At 42.7% G+C, this 16,778-nt stretch overlaps 1 protein-coding gene across 3 annotated transcripts in view; it reads left to right on the top strand.

Moving 5' to 3' along the window:
- Positions 1 to 16,778, top strand: part of rnf144aa (ring finger protein 144aa) — a 71,971-nt gene that overhangs the window by 42,988 nt on the left and 12,205 nt on the right. For all 3 annotated transcript variants that reach the window (XM_041855488.2, XM_041855487.2, XM_045209191.1), the window contains 2 exons: positions 1,792 to 1,942; positions 7,374 to 7,478. In XM_041855488.2, the coding sequence (XP_041711422.1) occupies positions 1,808 to 1,942; positions 7,374 to 7,478 (240 nt within the window). In that variant the 5' untranslated portion in view covers positions 1,792 to 1,807. The remainder of the gene's footprint in view (positions 1 to 1,791; positions 1,943 to 7,373; positions 7,479 to 16,778) is intronic.

The raw sequence follows: 16,778 nt of genomic DNA, 5'->3' as shown, positions 1-16,778 counted from the left end.
TACTACGCTAATGGATAGAGGGAGGCTCTCCTCAAGCGCTCTCTCTCTCGTTCTCTTTCTCTTTGCCTCTCAACCTGGCTGCCTCCACTGAGCTGAAGGGAAGACCAGAGTCCACAAATCAAGGGGAATCACTTTTTAATTAGGAAGTGCACATTTCAGTTGCTTGCTATATCATTGGTATAATAATTTATCACATAATGATTCCCACAACTCTTCACCTGGTCTTTTGTCGCCCTGTCTTTTGTCTGGTAGACACAGGGTGGTTTTGGTGACTTCCCATGCAGCACGTTGACCTTGTTGACACAGCTACAATACCAGCACACTGTTCCTGTTGGCAACTCACACTGGAACAGTGTGTTGTCAGTCAGCCCCTAGCACAGATCAGGACACGTTCTCTCCCTGCAGCACATGTAGATAGTATTGGGCAGACGTTTACTCATTCTCAGCCCCCACAGCAGCCCCTCCTCCTTCCCTCCTACTCCACCTCCTTCCCCTTTTAGGTTTCTGAGGGGGAAGCTATTCTGATAGCTTTCACTTGTCTAAGCAGTGACTACTATCTATTTGGTCGGCCACTTCTCTCCCTCCTCCCTCCCCCCAGTTGCCTAGCAGCGATGGGAGATTTTGACAGTGTTGAAGTTGCCTGCATGGGGGCACTTCCTGTAAACACTCAGAGAGACATTAAGCCACTCTGTGCTCTCTCTCTCTCTCTCTCTTTCTCTGTCTCTCTATCTCTCTATCTCGCCTCCTCTGCTCTCAGCCAGGGTGGAAGAAAGGCAGTGAGAATCAGAGTTGAGGCTGCCCAAAATAAATCGCTTTCTCCAAATAGAAAGGAGATGACTGCAAAGGGAAAGTGTTATTTTAATACGACTGCTTTTATCATGTGGGGGAACAAGACGCTCGCTGCAGGACTGTCTGTTTTGAGATGTATTTATTTTAGGGCCCTATATAATCTGTTTTATTTTTTGACTGATTCCGTTTAGTGTTTGCCAAAATTCAATTTTCTCCGTTTAGTTTTTCCAGGTTTCCGTTTTCACCCGTTTTTTTCAGGTTTTCCCTCAAAATCACAATTGATTATAGAAAAATAATTAAATTGGATGTTCCAAGTCCACAACAAAGCTTAAACAACATCAGGAAAAAACTTTTGAGGTCTGGGAAAACAGATTTTTGGGTGTAGTTACTCTTTATTGTCGTTGCCTCTTCAGAAAGTTGCAGGAAATACGAATCACTGTTCATATCTTATAATAAACTTGGGCAAATGTAATACATTTAGGCGGAAGACACATTTCAGTTGAATCCATTCAGTTGTACAACTGACTAGGTATCCCCCTTTCCCTACATGTTCAATACATTTAGTTGATTCATTTTTTTATATTGTTGAATTCCGTTTTAATGTCTGGATTCTGTGATTCTGTCTGTGTTCTCCACATCGCGTATTTTTAAGGGTCCTACATTTATTCTCTGTCTGTGAGCATCCAGAACAGAAGGGGAATTATAGTAACTGACAAGGGACGTTTAGGCAAAGAGCTGGTGTCACTCTGCATTGGCCTGTATCTCTAATGTGTCCTCACTTGGACGCAACTCAGAAAGCCTTTTTGGCCAATGCATAATATCACAGCAAATAAGTGCACGTCTTGGACTTAGGGACAGATCATGTAGAAATGCTCATATTGAGCTAGTTTAATTCACACGTCGTGAATATCATGTCAGCTTCCTTTTGTTGTCTGTGAAATGACAAACATTAGCCAACCTGCATCTTTAACTCCTCTCTCTCGCTCTCTCATGCTCTATCAGCTCTGTGCCAGGCAAGATGACCACAGCCAGGTATCGGCCCACCTGGGACCTGGCCCTGGACCCCCTGGTCTCCTGCAAACTCTGCCTTGGAGAGTTCCCACTGGAGCAGATGACCACCATCACTCAGTGCCAATGTGTCTTCTGTACACTGGTGAGTGGCCTTTACAACATATTTTACACATCTTGTCCTCTGTATGCATTAGGGCTGTCACAGTAATTGTATAATTGTGTAACTGAAGTAAGTACGCCTGGTTTACGTCTAACAACCGATGATATAATGACATGAGAGGAGGCAAAACTAGCCCGTTTTTAGAATTTTGTGTTGTGGAACGAACAGCTGTCTGAAGATGGGACGGTTTGCATTCAAAAAGATGACATGTGCGATTGAATCCGTTTCCGCAGTAACATGGACTCCTGACAGCGTGATAAAAATGTGTTGCTTAGCAAGGTGTTGTAGCAAACGAAGAATCGGTTCCCTAGGCAATGCCCCAACCCCCCAGCCCCCCTCCCTGCAGCAGTAGCACATGCAGTCAAGAGTGGAGGAGAGGGGAAAATGTGCGTGAACCAGGCTTACTTTTACTTTGCTGCTTTTGGGTAAAGTTTGTCGACTTGAATATGAAGTTCATAAAAAAAATATGTATATATTTTTATATGCCAGGAGGCTGAAACTTGACCGCAAGTGAATATTCCAGAAATACAATAACCCAAAGCACACATCAAAATCCACAAAGAAATTGTTAATTGACCACAAAATCAACATTTTGCAATGGCCATCTCAGTCTCTGGACTTGAACCCCATTGAAAACGTGTGTTTTGAATTGAAGAGTGCAGTCTATTAGCACAGATTTTACATTTTAGTAATTTAGCAGACGCTCTTATCCAGAGCGACTTCCAATTAGTGAGCGCATACATTTTTCATACTGGCCCCCCGTGGGAATGAACGTGCAGATGAAGGATATCAAGGATCTGGAAAGATTCTGTATGGAGGAATGGTCTAAAAACCCTCCCAATGTGTTCTCCAATCTTATAAAACATTTTAGAAAAAGGCTCAGTGTCGTTATCCTCGCAAGGGGAGGGTGCTGGAGTATTAGAAACAGGGAATCCAATCATTTTGACCCGTATCTTTTTTTCTATTTAAACAAAATCTCCTTCTCTGAGCAATTGTATTAATTTAAAATATATACAGTGGGGAGAACAAGTATTTGATACACTGCCGATTTTGCAGGTTTTCCTACTTACAAAGGTCTGTAATTTGTATCATAGGTACACTTCAACTGTGAGAGACGGAATCTAAAACAAAAATCCAGAAAATCACATTGTATGATTTTTAAGTAATTAATTTGCATTTTATTGCATGACATACAGTGGGGGAAAAAAGTATTTAGTCAGCCACCAATTGTGCAAGTTCTCCCACTTAAAAAGATGAGAGAGGCCTGTCATTTTCATCATAGGTAGACGTCAACTATGACAGACAAATTGAGAAAAAAATTCCAGAAAATCACATTTTAGGATTTTTAATGAATTTATTTGCAAATTATGGTGGAAAATAAGTATTTGGTCACCTACAAACAAGCAAGATTTCTGGCTCTCACAGACCTGTAACTTCTTCTTTAAGAGGCTCCTCTGTCCTCCACTCGTTACCTGTATTAATGGCACCTGTTTGAACTTGTTATCAGTATAAAAGACACCTGTCCACAACCTCAAACAGTCACACTCCAAACTCCACTATGGCCAAGACCAAAGAGCTGTCAAAGGACACCAGAAACAAAATTGTAGACCTGCACCAGGCTGGGAAGACTGAATCTGCAATAGGTAAGCAGCTTGGTTTGAAGAAATCAACTGTGGGAGCAATTATTAGGAAATGGAAGACATACAAGACCACTGATAATCTCCCTCGATCTGGGGCTCCACGCAAGATCTCACCCCGTGGGGTCAAAATGATCACAAGAACGGTGAGCAAAAATCCCAAAACCACACGGGGGGACCTAGTGAATGACCTGCAGAGAGCTGGGACCAAAGTAACAAAGCCTACCATCAGTAACACACTACGCCGACAGGGACTCAAATCCTGCAGTGCCAGACGTGTCCCCCTGCTTAAGCCAGTACATGTCCAGGCCCGTCTGAAGTTTGCTAGAGTGCATTTGGATGATCCAGAAGAGGATTGGGAGAATGTCATATGGTCAGATGAAACCAAAATAGAACTTTTTGCTAAAAACTCAACTCGTCGTGTTTGGAGGACAAAGAATGCTGAGTTGCATCCAAAGAACACCATACCTACTGTGAAGCATGGGGGTGGAAACATCATGCTTTAGGGCTGTTTTTCTGCAAAGGGACCGGGACAACTGATCGGTGTAAAGGAAAGAATGAATGGGGCCATGTATCGTGAGATTTTGAGTGAAAACCTCCTTCCATCAGCAAGGGCATTGAAGATGAAACGTGGCTGGGTCTTTCAGCATGACAATGATCCCAAACACACCGCCCGGGCAACAAAGGAGTGGCTTCGTAAGAAGCATTTCAAGGTCCTGGAGTGGCCTAGCCAGTCTCCAGATCTCAACCCCATAGAAAATCTTTGGAGGGAGTTGAAAGTCTGTGTTGCCCAGCGACAGTCCCAAAACATCACTGCTCTAGAGGAGATCTGCATGGAGGAATGGGCCAAAATACCAGCAACAGTGTGTGAAAACCTTGTGAAGACTTACAGAAAACGTTTGACCTGTGTCATTGCCAACAAAGGGTATATAACAAAGTATTGAGAAACTTTTGTTATTGACCAAATACTTATTTTCCACCATAATTTGCAAATAAATTCATTAAAAATCCTACAATGTGATTTTCTGGATTTTTTTATCTCATTTTGTCTGTCATAGTTGACGTGTACCTATGATGAAAATTGCAGGCCTCTCTCATCTTTTTAAGTGGGAGAACTTGCACAATTGGTGGCTGACTAAATACTTATTTTCCTCACTGTAAGTATTTGATACATCACAAAAGCAGAACTTAATATTTGGTACAGAAACCTTTGTTTGCAATTACAGAGATCATACGTTTCCTGTAGGTCTTGACCAGGTTTGCACACACTGCAGCAGGGATTTTGGCCCACTCCTCCATACAGACCTTCTCCAGATCCTTCAGGTTTCGGGGCTGTCACTGGGCAATATGGACTTTCAGCTCCCTCCAAAGATTTTCTATTGGGTTCAGGTCTGGAGACTGGCTAGGCCACTCCAGGACCTTGAGATGCTTCTTACGGAGCCACTCCTTAGTTGCCCTGGCTGTGTGTTTCTGGTCGTTGTCATGCTGGAAGACCCAGCCATCACCCATCTTCAATGCTCTTACTGAGGGAAGGAGGTTGTTGGCCAAGATCTCGCGATACATGGCCCCATCCATCCTCCCCTCAATACGGTGAAGTGGTACTGTCCCCTTTGCAGAAAAGCATCCCCAAAGAATGATGTTTCCACCGCCATGCTTCACGGTTGGGATGGTGTTCTTGGGGTTGTACTCATCCTTCTTCTTCCTCCAAACACGGCGAGTGGAGTTTAGACCAAAAAGCTCTATTTTTGTCTCATCAGACCACATGACCTTCTCCCATTCCTCCTCTGGATCATCCAGATGGTCATTGGCAAACTTCAGACGGGCCTGGACATGCGCTGGCTTGAGCAGGGGGACCTTGCGTGCGCTGCAGGATTTTAATCCATGACGGCGTAGTGTGTTACTAATGGTTTTCTTTGAGACTGTGGTCCCAGCTCGCTTCAGGTCATTGACCAGGTCCTGCCGTGTAGTTCTGGGCTGATCCCTCACCTTCCTCATGATCATTGATGCCCCTTGAGGTGAGATCTTGCATGGAGCCCCAGACCGAGGGTGATTGACCGTCATCTTGAACTTCTTCCATTTTCTAATAATTGCGCCAACAGTTGTTGCCTTCTCACCAAGCTGCTTGCCTATTGTTCTGTAGCCCATCCCAGCCTTGTGCAGGTCTACAATTTTATCCCTGATGTCCTTACACAGCTCTCTGTTCTTTGCCATTGTGGAGAGGTTGGAGTCTGTTTGATTGAGTGTGTGGACAGGTGTCTTTTATACAGGTAACGAGTTCAAACAGGTGCAGTTAATACAGGTAATGAGTGGAGAACAGGAGGGCTTCTTTAAAAAAAACTAACAGGTCTGTGAGAGCCGGAATTCTTACTGGTTGGTAGGTGATCAAATACTTATGTCATGCAATAAAATGCAAATTAATTACTTAAAAATCATACAATGTGATTTTCTGGATTTTTGTTTTAGATTCCGTCTCTCACAGTTGAAGTGTACCTATGATAAAAATTACAGACCTCTACATGCTTTGTAAGTAGGAAAACCTGCAAAATCGGCAGTGTATCAAATACTTGTTCTCCCCACTGTGTGTATGTTATATATATATATATATATATATATATATATATATATATATATATATATATATATAAGAATATGCATACAATATACTGTAGCTCAGTATTTGTATTATTTATTTTATGCAGTCTTTTTTGCTCATCTTTATCAAGGGATCCAATAATTCCTCACCCCACTGTACCTCACATACCTAGTTAATACCCAGATCTAGGACCTATTGAGAGTGAGCGACTCCTACACACGTCAGTCCATGGGAAGCCTACCAGGGTCAAACACTGAAACCTCACTGCGACTTTAAATCCCTTCTCGACTTCCTGATCTTGCTATTTTGTTTAGATTGTATGTACAGAAATATAACTTGTATCTTCCAATGTTTACATGTCATTAAACTACACTGAACTACATTTCTCCTACAGTCAATCTGGACTGTTGTCCGGTTGCATGAATTCAGAGGAGAGGCAAATGGACATTTGACCTGCCAAGCAAGCTGATACCACCGCCACGACTCTCCCAACATGGGAAACACCTAAACATGCTTAAAAACTCGGCATCATCCAGCCCCTTTTATCCCCAACCTTAATATTATTCACGCTATTTGTCTTGGCACTTAGTGTTTTTGGAGAGTGGAAGAAATTCAAAACCTGAAAAACCATTTTCTTTTCCAAAGCATAAAAATTGAGAGGCATAAAAAGTCAACTCGGTGACAAATATCAGGTGTGCTGTTCTTGTGGCCTATTTGAACAGTGAAGCATCACACCAATAACAAGTTCTGATAATACCGTTCCTGTTCACTGGAGCTCAGTCAGAGCTATGAAAGAGCAATGGCTTTTAGTTTGGGAGTAAACTAACATTTACTGCAGTTGCTTATAGGGAATGGGCTGGATTTGTAGCAAGCTTACATCTTGTAGCTGAGAGGAACCTTAGTTTAGAAGTCCCTCTATCGCTGTCTCATTAATGATAAAAGGCTTTCATTAGGATGTTATGTGGTTAGCATGCTCCTCTTCTGCTAACCAGACACTGTAAATAAAGAAATAGATAGCAGAATGAATAGTCAATGCCAAAAGCAGAGAACATCTACTACGGGGTTCAGAGAGGGAGAGGCACATTGGAGGTTGTTGTCGCGCCACACAATATGCCTACACATTTTCTGATTGACTGCGTGGCCATAGAATGAGGTCAATGTTATGCTCTTCTTTTTCTTTCAGTGCCTGAAGCAGTATGTGGAACTCCTGATCAAAGAGGGCCTTGAAACTGCTATTAGCTGTCCAGACTCTGCCTGTCCAAAACGAGGACACTTACTGGAAAATGAGGTATTATTTCCAACAATTTGTATTGATTGAGGGAAAGATACAATTATGATATTGATACATTGAATGAAAAACAGTCAAATGCATTGTACCATCATACTTCAGTTTGCGCTTATTTCCAGTGAACAGTTGCTTAATTTTAAGAAAACCTTTGATGTTACATCAGAACGTGTACACACGCACATGTTCAGAATTTAGCCAAGGCAGCTAATTCTATAAGGTGTATTTTTATCTGTTTTTTAAATCTAATTTTACTGCTGGCATGAGTTACTTGATGTGGAATGGAGTTCCATGTAGTCATGGCTCTATGTAGTATTGTGCGCCTCCCATAGTCTGTTCTTCACTTGGGGACTGTGAAGAGACCTCTGGTGGCATGTCTTGTGGGGTATGCATGGGTATCCCGAGTGGCGCAGTGGTCTAAGGCACTGCATCGCAGTGCTAGCTGTGCCACTAGAGATCCTGGTTCGAGTCCAGGCTCTGTCGCAGCCGGCCGCGACCGGGAGACCCATGGGCGGCATACAATTGGTCCAGCGTCGTCCAAGGTAGGGGAGGGTTTGGCCGGCAGGGATGTGGGTTCGTTTCCCACGGGGGGCCAGTATGAAAAAAAATGTCATCGCTCTGGATAAGAGCGTCTGCTAAATGACTAAAATTTAAAATGTATCCGAGCTGTGTGCCAGTAGTTCAAACAGACACCTTGGTTCATTCAACATGTCAATACCTCTCACAAATACAAGTAGTGATGAAGTCAGTCTCTCCTCCACTTTGAGCCAGGAGAGATTGACATGCATATTATTGTTAGCTCTCTTTGTATATCTAAGGGCCAGCCGTGCTGCCCTGTTCTGAGCCAATTGCAATTTTCCTAAGTCCCTCTTTGTGGCACCTGACCACAACACTGAACGGTAGTCCAGCTGCGACAAAACTAGGGCCTGTAGGACCTACCTTGTTGATAGTGCTGTTAAGAATGCAGAGCAGCGCTTTATTATAGACAGACTTCTCCCCATCCTAGCTACTGTTGTATCAATATGTTTTAACCATGACAGTTTACAATCCAGGGTTACTCCAAGCAATTTAGTCTCCTCAACTTGCTCAATTTCCAGATTATTCATTACAAGATTTAGTTGAGGTTTAGGGTTTAGTGAATGATTTGCCCCAAATACAATGCTTTTAGTTTTTGAAATAACTAACTTATTCCTTGCCACCCATTCTGAAACTAACTGCAGCTCTTTGTTAAGTGTTGCTGACATTTCAGTCGCAGTGGTAGCTGATGTGTATATTGTTGAGTCATCTGCATACATAGACACACTGGCTTTACTCAAAGTGGCATGTCGATTTAAAAAAGTAAGGGGCCTAGGCAGCTGCCCGGGGGAATTCCTGATTCTACCTGGATTTTGTTGGGAAGGCTTCCATTAAAGAACACCATCTGTGTTCTGTTAGACAGGTAACTCTTTATCCACAATATAGAAGGGGGTGTAAAGCCATAACACATACGTATTTCCAGCAACAGACTATGATCGATAATGTCAAAAGTCGCACTGAAGTCTAAAAAAACAGCCCCCGCAATATTTTTATCATCAATTTCTCTCAGCCAATCATCAGTCATTAGTGTAAGTGCTGTGCTTGTTGTGTATTTATGTGTGTGTGTGTGTGTGTGTGTGTGTATATATATATATATATGTGGGGAGAACAAGTATTTTGCAGGTTTTCCTACTTACAAAGCATGTAGAGGTCTGTAATTTTGATCATAGGTACACTTCAACTGTGAGAGATGGAATCTAAAACAAAACTCCAGAAAATCACATTGTATGATTTTTAAGTAATTAATTTGCATTTTATTGCATGACATAAGTATTTGATCACCTACCAACCAGTAAGAATTCCGGCTCTCACAGACCTGTTAGTTTTTCTTTAAGAAGCCCTCCTGTTCTCCACTCATTACCTGTATTAACTGCACCTGTTTGAACTCGTTACCTGTATAAAAGACACCTGTCCACACACTCAATCAAACAGACTCCAACCTCTCCACAATGGCCAAGACCAGAGAGCTGTGTAAGGACATCAGGGATAAAATGGTAGACCTGCACAAGGCTGGGATGGGCTACAGGACAATAGGCAAGCAGCTTGGTGAGAAGGCAACAACTGTTGGCGCAATTATTAGAAAATGGAAGAAGTTCAAGATGACGGTCAATCACCCTCGGTCTGGGGCTCCATGCAAGATCTCACCTCGTGGGGCATCAATGATCATGAGGAAGGTGAGTGATCAGCCCAGAACTACACGGCAGGACCTGGTCAATGACCTGAAGCGAGCTGGGACCACAGTCGCCGTGTTTGGAGGAAGAAGAAGGATGAGTACAACCCCAAGAACACCATCCCAACCGTGAAGCATGGAGGTGGAAACATCATTCTTTGGGGATGCTTTTCTGCAAAGGGGACAGGACGACTGCACCGTATTGAGGGGAGGATGATGGGGCCATGTATCGTGAGATCTTGGCCAACAACCTCCTTCCCTCAGTAAGAGCATTGAAGATGGGTCATGGCTGGGTCTTCCAGCATGACAACGACCCGAAACACACAGCCAGGGCAACTAAGGAGTGGCTCCGTAAGAAGTATCTCAAGGTCCTGGAGTGGCCTAGCCAGTCTCCAGACCTGAACCCAATAGAAAACCTTTGGAGGGAGCTGAAAGTCCATATTGCCCAGCGACAGCCCCGAAACCTGAAGGATCTGGAGAAGGTCTGTATGGAGGAGTGGGCCAAAATCCCTGCTGCAGTGTGTGCAAACCTGGTCAAGACCTACAGGAAACGTATGATCTCTGTAATTGCAAACAAAGGTTTCTGTACCAAATATTAAGTTCTGCTTTTCTGATGTATCAAATACTTATGTCATGCAATAAAATGCAAATTAATTACTTAAAAATCATACAATGTGTTTTTCTGGATTTTTGTTTTAGATTCCGTCTCTCACAGTTGAAGTGTACCTATGATAAAAATGACAGACCTCTACATGCTTTGTAAGTAGGAAAACCTGCAAAATCGGCAGTGTATCAAATACTTGTTCTCCCCACTGTATATGCAAGAAAAATAAAAAAATATATATAGGGATTGGAAGTGATGCAGACAATTACATTGATGGAAGTTACAATCTATCTGCAATATTAAAGCTGATCTACCCCCTAAAAAAATATAAAAAATAAAGTGCTGTGCTTGTTGAATGTCCTTCCCTATAAGCGTGCTGAAAGTCTGTTGTCAATTTTATCTTGTCAAACACAATGTTTTCCAAAAGTTTACTAAGGGTTGGTAACAGGCTTATTGGTTGGCAATTTGAGACATTTAAGGGGCTTTACTATTCTTAGGTAGGGGAATAACTTTTGCTTCCCTCCAGGCCTGAGGGCACACACTTTCTAGTAGGCTTAAATTGAAGATGTGGCAATATCGTCCGCTATTATCCTCAGTAATCTTCCATCCAAGTTGTCAGACCCCGGTGGCTTGTCATTGTTGATCGACAATAATATATTTTTCCCCTCTTCCATACTTACTTTACGGAATTCAAAATTACAATGCTTGTCTTTCATAATTTAGTCAGATATACTTGGATGTGTAGTGCCAGCGTTTGTTGCTGGCATGTCATGCCTTAGTTTGCTAATCTTGCCAATGAAAAAAATCATTAAAGTAGTTGGCAATATCACTGGGTTTTGTGATGAATGAGCCATCTGATTCAATGAATGATGGAGCGGAGTTTGCCCTTTTGCCCAAAATTTCATTTAAGGTGCTCCAAAGTTATTTACTATCATTCTTTATGTCATTTATCTTTGTTTCATAGTGGATTTTCTTCTTCTTTTTATCCAGTTTAGTCACATGATTTCTCAATTTGCAGTAAGTTTGCCAATCGGTTGTACAGCCAGACCTATTTTGCCATCTCTTTTACTTCATCCCTCTCAACCATACAATGTTTTAATTCCTCATCAATCCACGGGGATTTAACAGTTTTTACAGTCATTTTCTTAATGGGTGCATGCTTATTAGTAACTGGGATAAGCAATTTCATATGTGTAAAGTGCAGTGTCTGGTTGCTCGTCATTACTCACCACGGACCAACAAATATATCAACAACAAAGGAATCACTACAAAACGTATTGTATGACCTCTTATACACAATATTAGGCCCAGCCTTTGGAACTTTGGTTTTCCTAGATATGGCTACTATATTGTGATCACTACATCCAATGGATTTGGATACAGCTTTCAAACTAATTTCTGCAACATTTGTAAATATATGATCAATACATGTTGATGATTTCATTCCTGTACTGTTTGTACTACCCTGGTAGGTTGATTGATTACCTGAACCAGGTTGCAGTCACTAGTTACAGTTTGAAGCTTTCTCTTGAGTGGGCAGCCTGATGAAAGCCAGTCAAGTATACCTCTCTATTGATATCACATATATTATCAAGCATTTCACACATGTTATCCAGATACTGACTGTTAGCACTTGGTGGTCTATAGCAGCTTCCCACCAGAATGGGCTTTAGGTGAGGCAGGTGAACCTGTAGCCATATTACTTCAACAGTATTTAACATGAGATCCTCTCTAAGCTTTACAGGAATGTGGTTCTGAATATAGACCGCAAAACCGCCCCCGTTGGCGTTTCTGTCTTTTCTGTAAATGTTATAACCTTGTATTGCTACCACTGTATCATCAAAGGTTTTATCTAAATGAGTTTCAGAGATTGTCAGAATATGAATGTCATCTGTTACTAGCAAATTATTGATTTCATGAACCTTGTTTCTTAAGCGACATATGTTAATGTGGGCTATTTTTAACACTTTTCTGGGATGCTTGATTATTTTTCTTGCTTTACTGGGAAGCTTAGAAGAGGTAGACATACTCCGGTTATTTTTATTAGTGCAGGGTGAGCTGCACACAGTGGACTTCCTACTTGGGCACACCACCTCAGTGCTAACAGTATTACTCTGGTTCATAGGCATATGATTACTGCATACAATAGCTGTAGGATCAGCAGAGGCATTCCGGGCAGTAAAGGGACATAAATTAGGTTATCTACATTGTGTCTTCCAACGTCCCTAGGATAATATACATTTGCTGAATCGTTATGACAACTCAGCGACACAATGGTAGGGATTAAATGAGCTGGACTTGGGTCATTGATAAGTAATTGTCTCAACGCAGCCTTATAATGCGGTGAAAGGATCCAGGAACCCATATTATTTGGGTGGATCCTATCCTCCTTATAATACGAGGTTTGTTTCCAGAAGGTATCGGAATTGCATGTATACCATCAGATCATCAAGGAAAACCATGTGACCAAAGCCCCTCAACTTCACCATTCTTTGGTAAAGCCTTAAGGGGAGCAGTAGTGGCCACAGAAGGATGTTCTGGGTGTCGTTGTGGCGAATGAAGAACAGAAAGGGGTGGTCGGCTTTGAAGGTGTGTACTTTAGGTTTCCAAAAAGAAGAGAATAAGTCATATTATACAAACATGCTAGCGGTGATGGAAGTGGCCTCGGTGCAATGCTCATTCACCTCTACAAAGGAGTTTTTCACCACTGGCAGTTTCTAAATCTACCTCACTTTGAACCTGATCTTCTCTGTTATTGTCCTCCTCAAATTTCTCTCTCCACTTGCCCTTGAAGTAGATTGCATTGCATTCACCAACACTAGTTTTGTTAAAGAGTTGAAAGTCCCCTCTCCCATTAGGTTCTTCATTTTCCCCTCTGTCTATTTCTCCACCCAGCTGTATACGTACCCCCTTGCAGCCTCGGCACTGTAGTACTTCTTGGTTTCACTGAGGAAAGCCTCAGCAGACTGCTCTCCTTACGGGCAGTTGGCCAGGCTCTGGGCGTATGGGGCTCCATCTTTGTTCAGCACAGTCAGATGATCCTCATCAATCTACAGACAATACCCCATAATGACAAAGCAAAAATAGGTTTTTAGAAATTGTTGCAAATTTATAAATAAATCAAAACTGAAATATCATATTTACACAAGTATTTTGACCCTTTACTCAGTACTTTGTTGAAGCACCTTCGGCAACGATTACAGCCTCAAGTCTTCTTTGGTATGACGCTACAAGCTTGGCACACCTGTATTTGGGCAGTTTCTTCCATTCTTCTCTGCAGATCCCCTCAACCTCTGTCAGGTGTGGTCCCTGTAGCTCAGCTGGTAGAGCACGGCGCTTGAAACGCCAAGGTAGTGGGTTCGATCCCCGGGACCACCCATACACAAAAAAAATAATAATTATGCACGCATGACTGTAAGTCGCTTTGGATAAAAGCGTCTGCTAAATGGCATATTATTATTATTATTATTATTATTATTATTATTATAGGTTGGATGGGGAGTGTCGCTGCACAGCTATTTTCAGGTCTCTCCATAGATGTTCGATCGGGTTCAAATCCGGGCTCTGGCTGGGCCACTCAAGGACATTCAGAGACTTGTCCCGAAGCCACTCCTGCGTTGTCTTGGCTGTGTGCTTAGGGTCGTTGTTCTGTTGGAAGGTTAACCGTCGCCCCAGTCTGAGGTCCTGAGTGCTCTGGAGTATATTTTCATCAAGGATCTCTCTGTACTTTGCTCCGTTCATCTTTCCCTCGATCCTGACTAGTCTCCCAGTCCCTGCCACTGAAAAACATCCCCACAGCATGATGCTGCCACCACCATGCTTCACTGTAGGGATAGAGCCAGGTTTCCTCCAGACGTGACGCTTGGCTTTCAGGCCAAAGAGTTCAATCTTGGTTTCATCAGACCAGAGAATCTTGTTTCTCATGGTTTGAGAGTCCTTTAGGTGCCTTTTGGCAAACTTCAAGCGGGCTGTCGTGCCTTTTACTGAGGAGTGGCTTCTGTCTGGCCACTCTACCATAAAGGCCTGATTAGTGGAGTGCTGCAGAGATGGTTGTCCTTCTGGAAGGTCCTCCCATCTCCACAGAGGAACTCTGGACCTCTGTCAGCGTGACCATTGGGTTCTTGATCACCTCCCTGATCAAGGCCCTTCTCCCCCGATTGCTCAGTTTGGCCGGGCGGCCAGCTCTAGGAAGAGTCTTGGTGGTTCCAAACTTCTTCCCTTTAAGAATGATTGATTGAAGCCATTGTGTTCTTGGGGACCTTCAATGCTGCAAAAATATGTTGGTACCCTTCCCCAGATCTATGCCTCGACACAATCCTGTCTCGGAGCTCTATGGACAATTCCTTCGACCTCATGGCTTGGTCTTTGCTCTGACATACACTGTCAACTGTGGGACCTTATATAGACAGGTGTGTGCCTTTCCAAGTCATGTCCAATCAATTGGATTTACCACAGGTGGACTCCAATCAAGTTGTAGAAACATCTCAAGGATGATCAATGGAAGTAGGATGCACCTGAGCTCAATTTCGAGTCTCATAGTAAATAAGGTATTTCTGTTTTTAAAATGTCTAAAAACCTATTTTTACTGTCATTATGGGGTATTGTGTGTAGATTGATGAGGAAAAAAATACATTTAATCAATTTTAGAGTAAGACTGTAACGTGACAAAATGTGGAAAAAGTCAAGAGGTCTGAATACTTTCCGAATGCACTGTAGGTAAATATAAAATTACAAAATATATAAGTGTTTTCTTTCTTCCATATATACACAGTTAGTACAGTAAGTAAGGTAGTTATTTACACATGCGGGGGAAGTGGAAAGTTCCACTTTAAAGGGATAGTTCACCCACATTACAGAAATAGTTAGTCTCTTTACCTTTAAACTTAGTTACTTCTGCTGCAGAGGATAAGTTTATTAGAGTTAACTGCACCTCAGATTGTATCCCAAATAAATTCTTTACAGGGTTCTTGTAACAGACACATCTCAACATCAACTGTTCAGAGGAGACTGCGTGAATCAGGCCTTCGTGGCCTTTTTGCTGCAAAGAAACTACTACTAAGGGACACCAATAATAAGAAGAGACCTGCTTGGGCCAAGAAACACGAGCAATGGACATTAGACCGGTGGAAATCTGTCCTTTGGTCTGATGAGTCCGAATTTGAGATTTTTGGTTCCAACCGCCGTGTCTTTGTGAGACGCAGAGTAGGAGATACGGATGATTTCCGCGTGTGTGGTTCCCACCATTCCCGTATGGATGAGGAGGTGTGATGGTGTGAGGGTGCTTTGCTTGTGACACTGTCAGTGATTTATTTAGATAATTCAAGGCACACTTAACCAGCATGGCTACCACAGCATTCTGCAGCAATACGCCCTCCCATCTGGTTTGCGCTTAGTGGGACTATCATTTGTTTTTTAACAGGACAATGACCCAAAACACACCTCCAGGCTGTGTAAGGGCTATTTGACCAAGAAGCAGAGTGATGGAGTGCTGCATCAGATGACCTGGCCTCCACAATCACCTGACCTCAACCCAATTGAGATGGTTTAGGATGCGTTGGACCTCAGAGTGTAGGAAAAGCAGCCAACAAGTGCTCAGCATATGTGGGAACTCCTTCAAGACTGTTGGAAAAGCATTCCTCATGAAGCTGGTTGAGAGAATGCCTAGAGTGTGCAAAGCTGTCTTCAAGGCAAAGGGTGGCTACTTTGAAGAATCTAAAATCTTTTTTGGTTACTATATGATTCCATATGTGTTATTTCATAGTTGTGATGTCTTCACTATTATTCTACAATGTAGAAAATAGTACAAATAAATAAAAACCCAAACTTTTGACTGGAACTGTGCTTATTTACTTTTATTGATATTTAGACCTTTTGAACATGTTCAATTACTATGAACATATCGGTAAGGTATGTGATTTATTTAGATGAAAGAAATCTCTTAAAATGTCATCAAGGACCTCCACATCCATTCCAGAGACCTCTGAGGCTGCAGAAGGACAGTATTTTTAATTGGGGTCCCTTGCCGAGCAGACATTAGCCCTCTCTGTGATGATCGCTCTCCACCTTCCTCTCCTTCCCCACACACCAGTCTGGCCTAGCGCCGTCTCAGCACTGGCCCCTCTTCTAGACGTGTCAGCGTGTTTATACAGAGTGGATGGGACCTGCTCGTCTGCATCCTTCCCCGATTGAGGTCAATCCGAGGGCACTGCGCCTCACCTCTCAAGGCAGTTTGCTTGATAGACTCACTCTCTCTCTGTCTCGCAGGCCGGCGGCACGGCTGTATGTTTCCAATCAATCAAAGTCACTGGCCTTTAATGGGACCCGGCTTGTCACACAAGTCAGAGACGAGGCATCTCTCATCCAGTCACTGTGACAGCTACGTCTTTGACTCATAATTGACTTTTCTCACACTCAAACCCCCCCACCCCCAAATGTTATTTTCATCGTTGCATAA

This window comes from Coregonus clupeaformis, chromosome 29, assembly GCF_020615455.1.
Source record: "Coregonus clupeaformis isolate EN_2021a chromosome 29, ASM2061545v1, whole genome shotgun sequence".
In the NCBI taxonomy this organism is placed as follows: Eukaryota; Metazoa; Chordata; class Actinopteri; order Salmoniformes; family Salmonidae; genus Coregonus; species Coregonus clupeaformis.
Note: the sequence above shows the minus strand (reverse complement) of the source record. Positions and strands in the feature narration are given on the sequence as shown.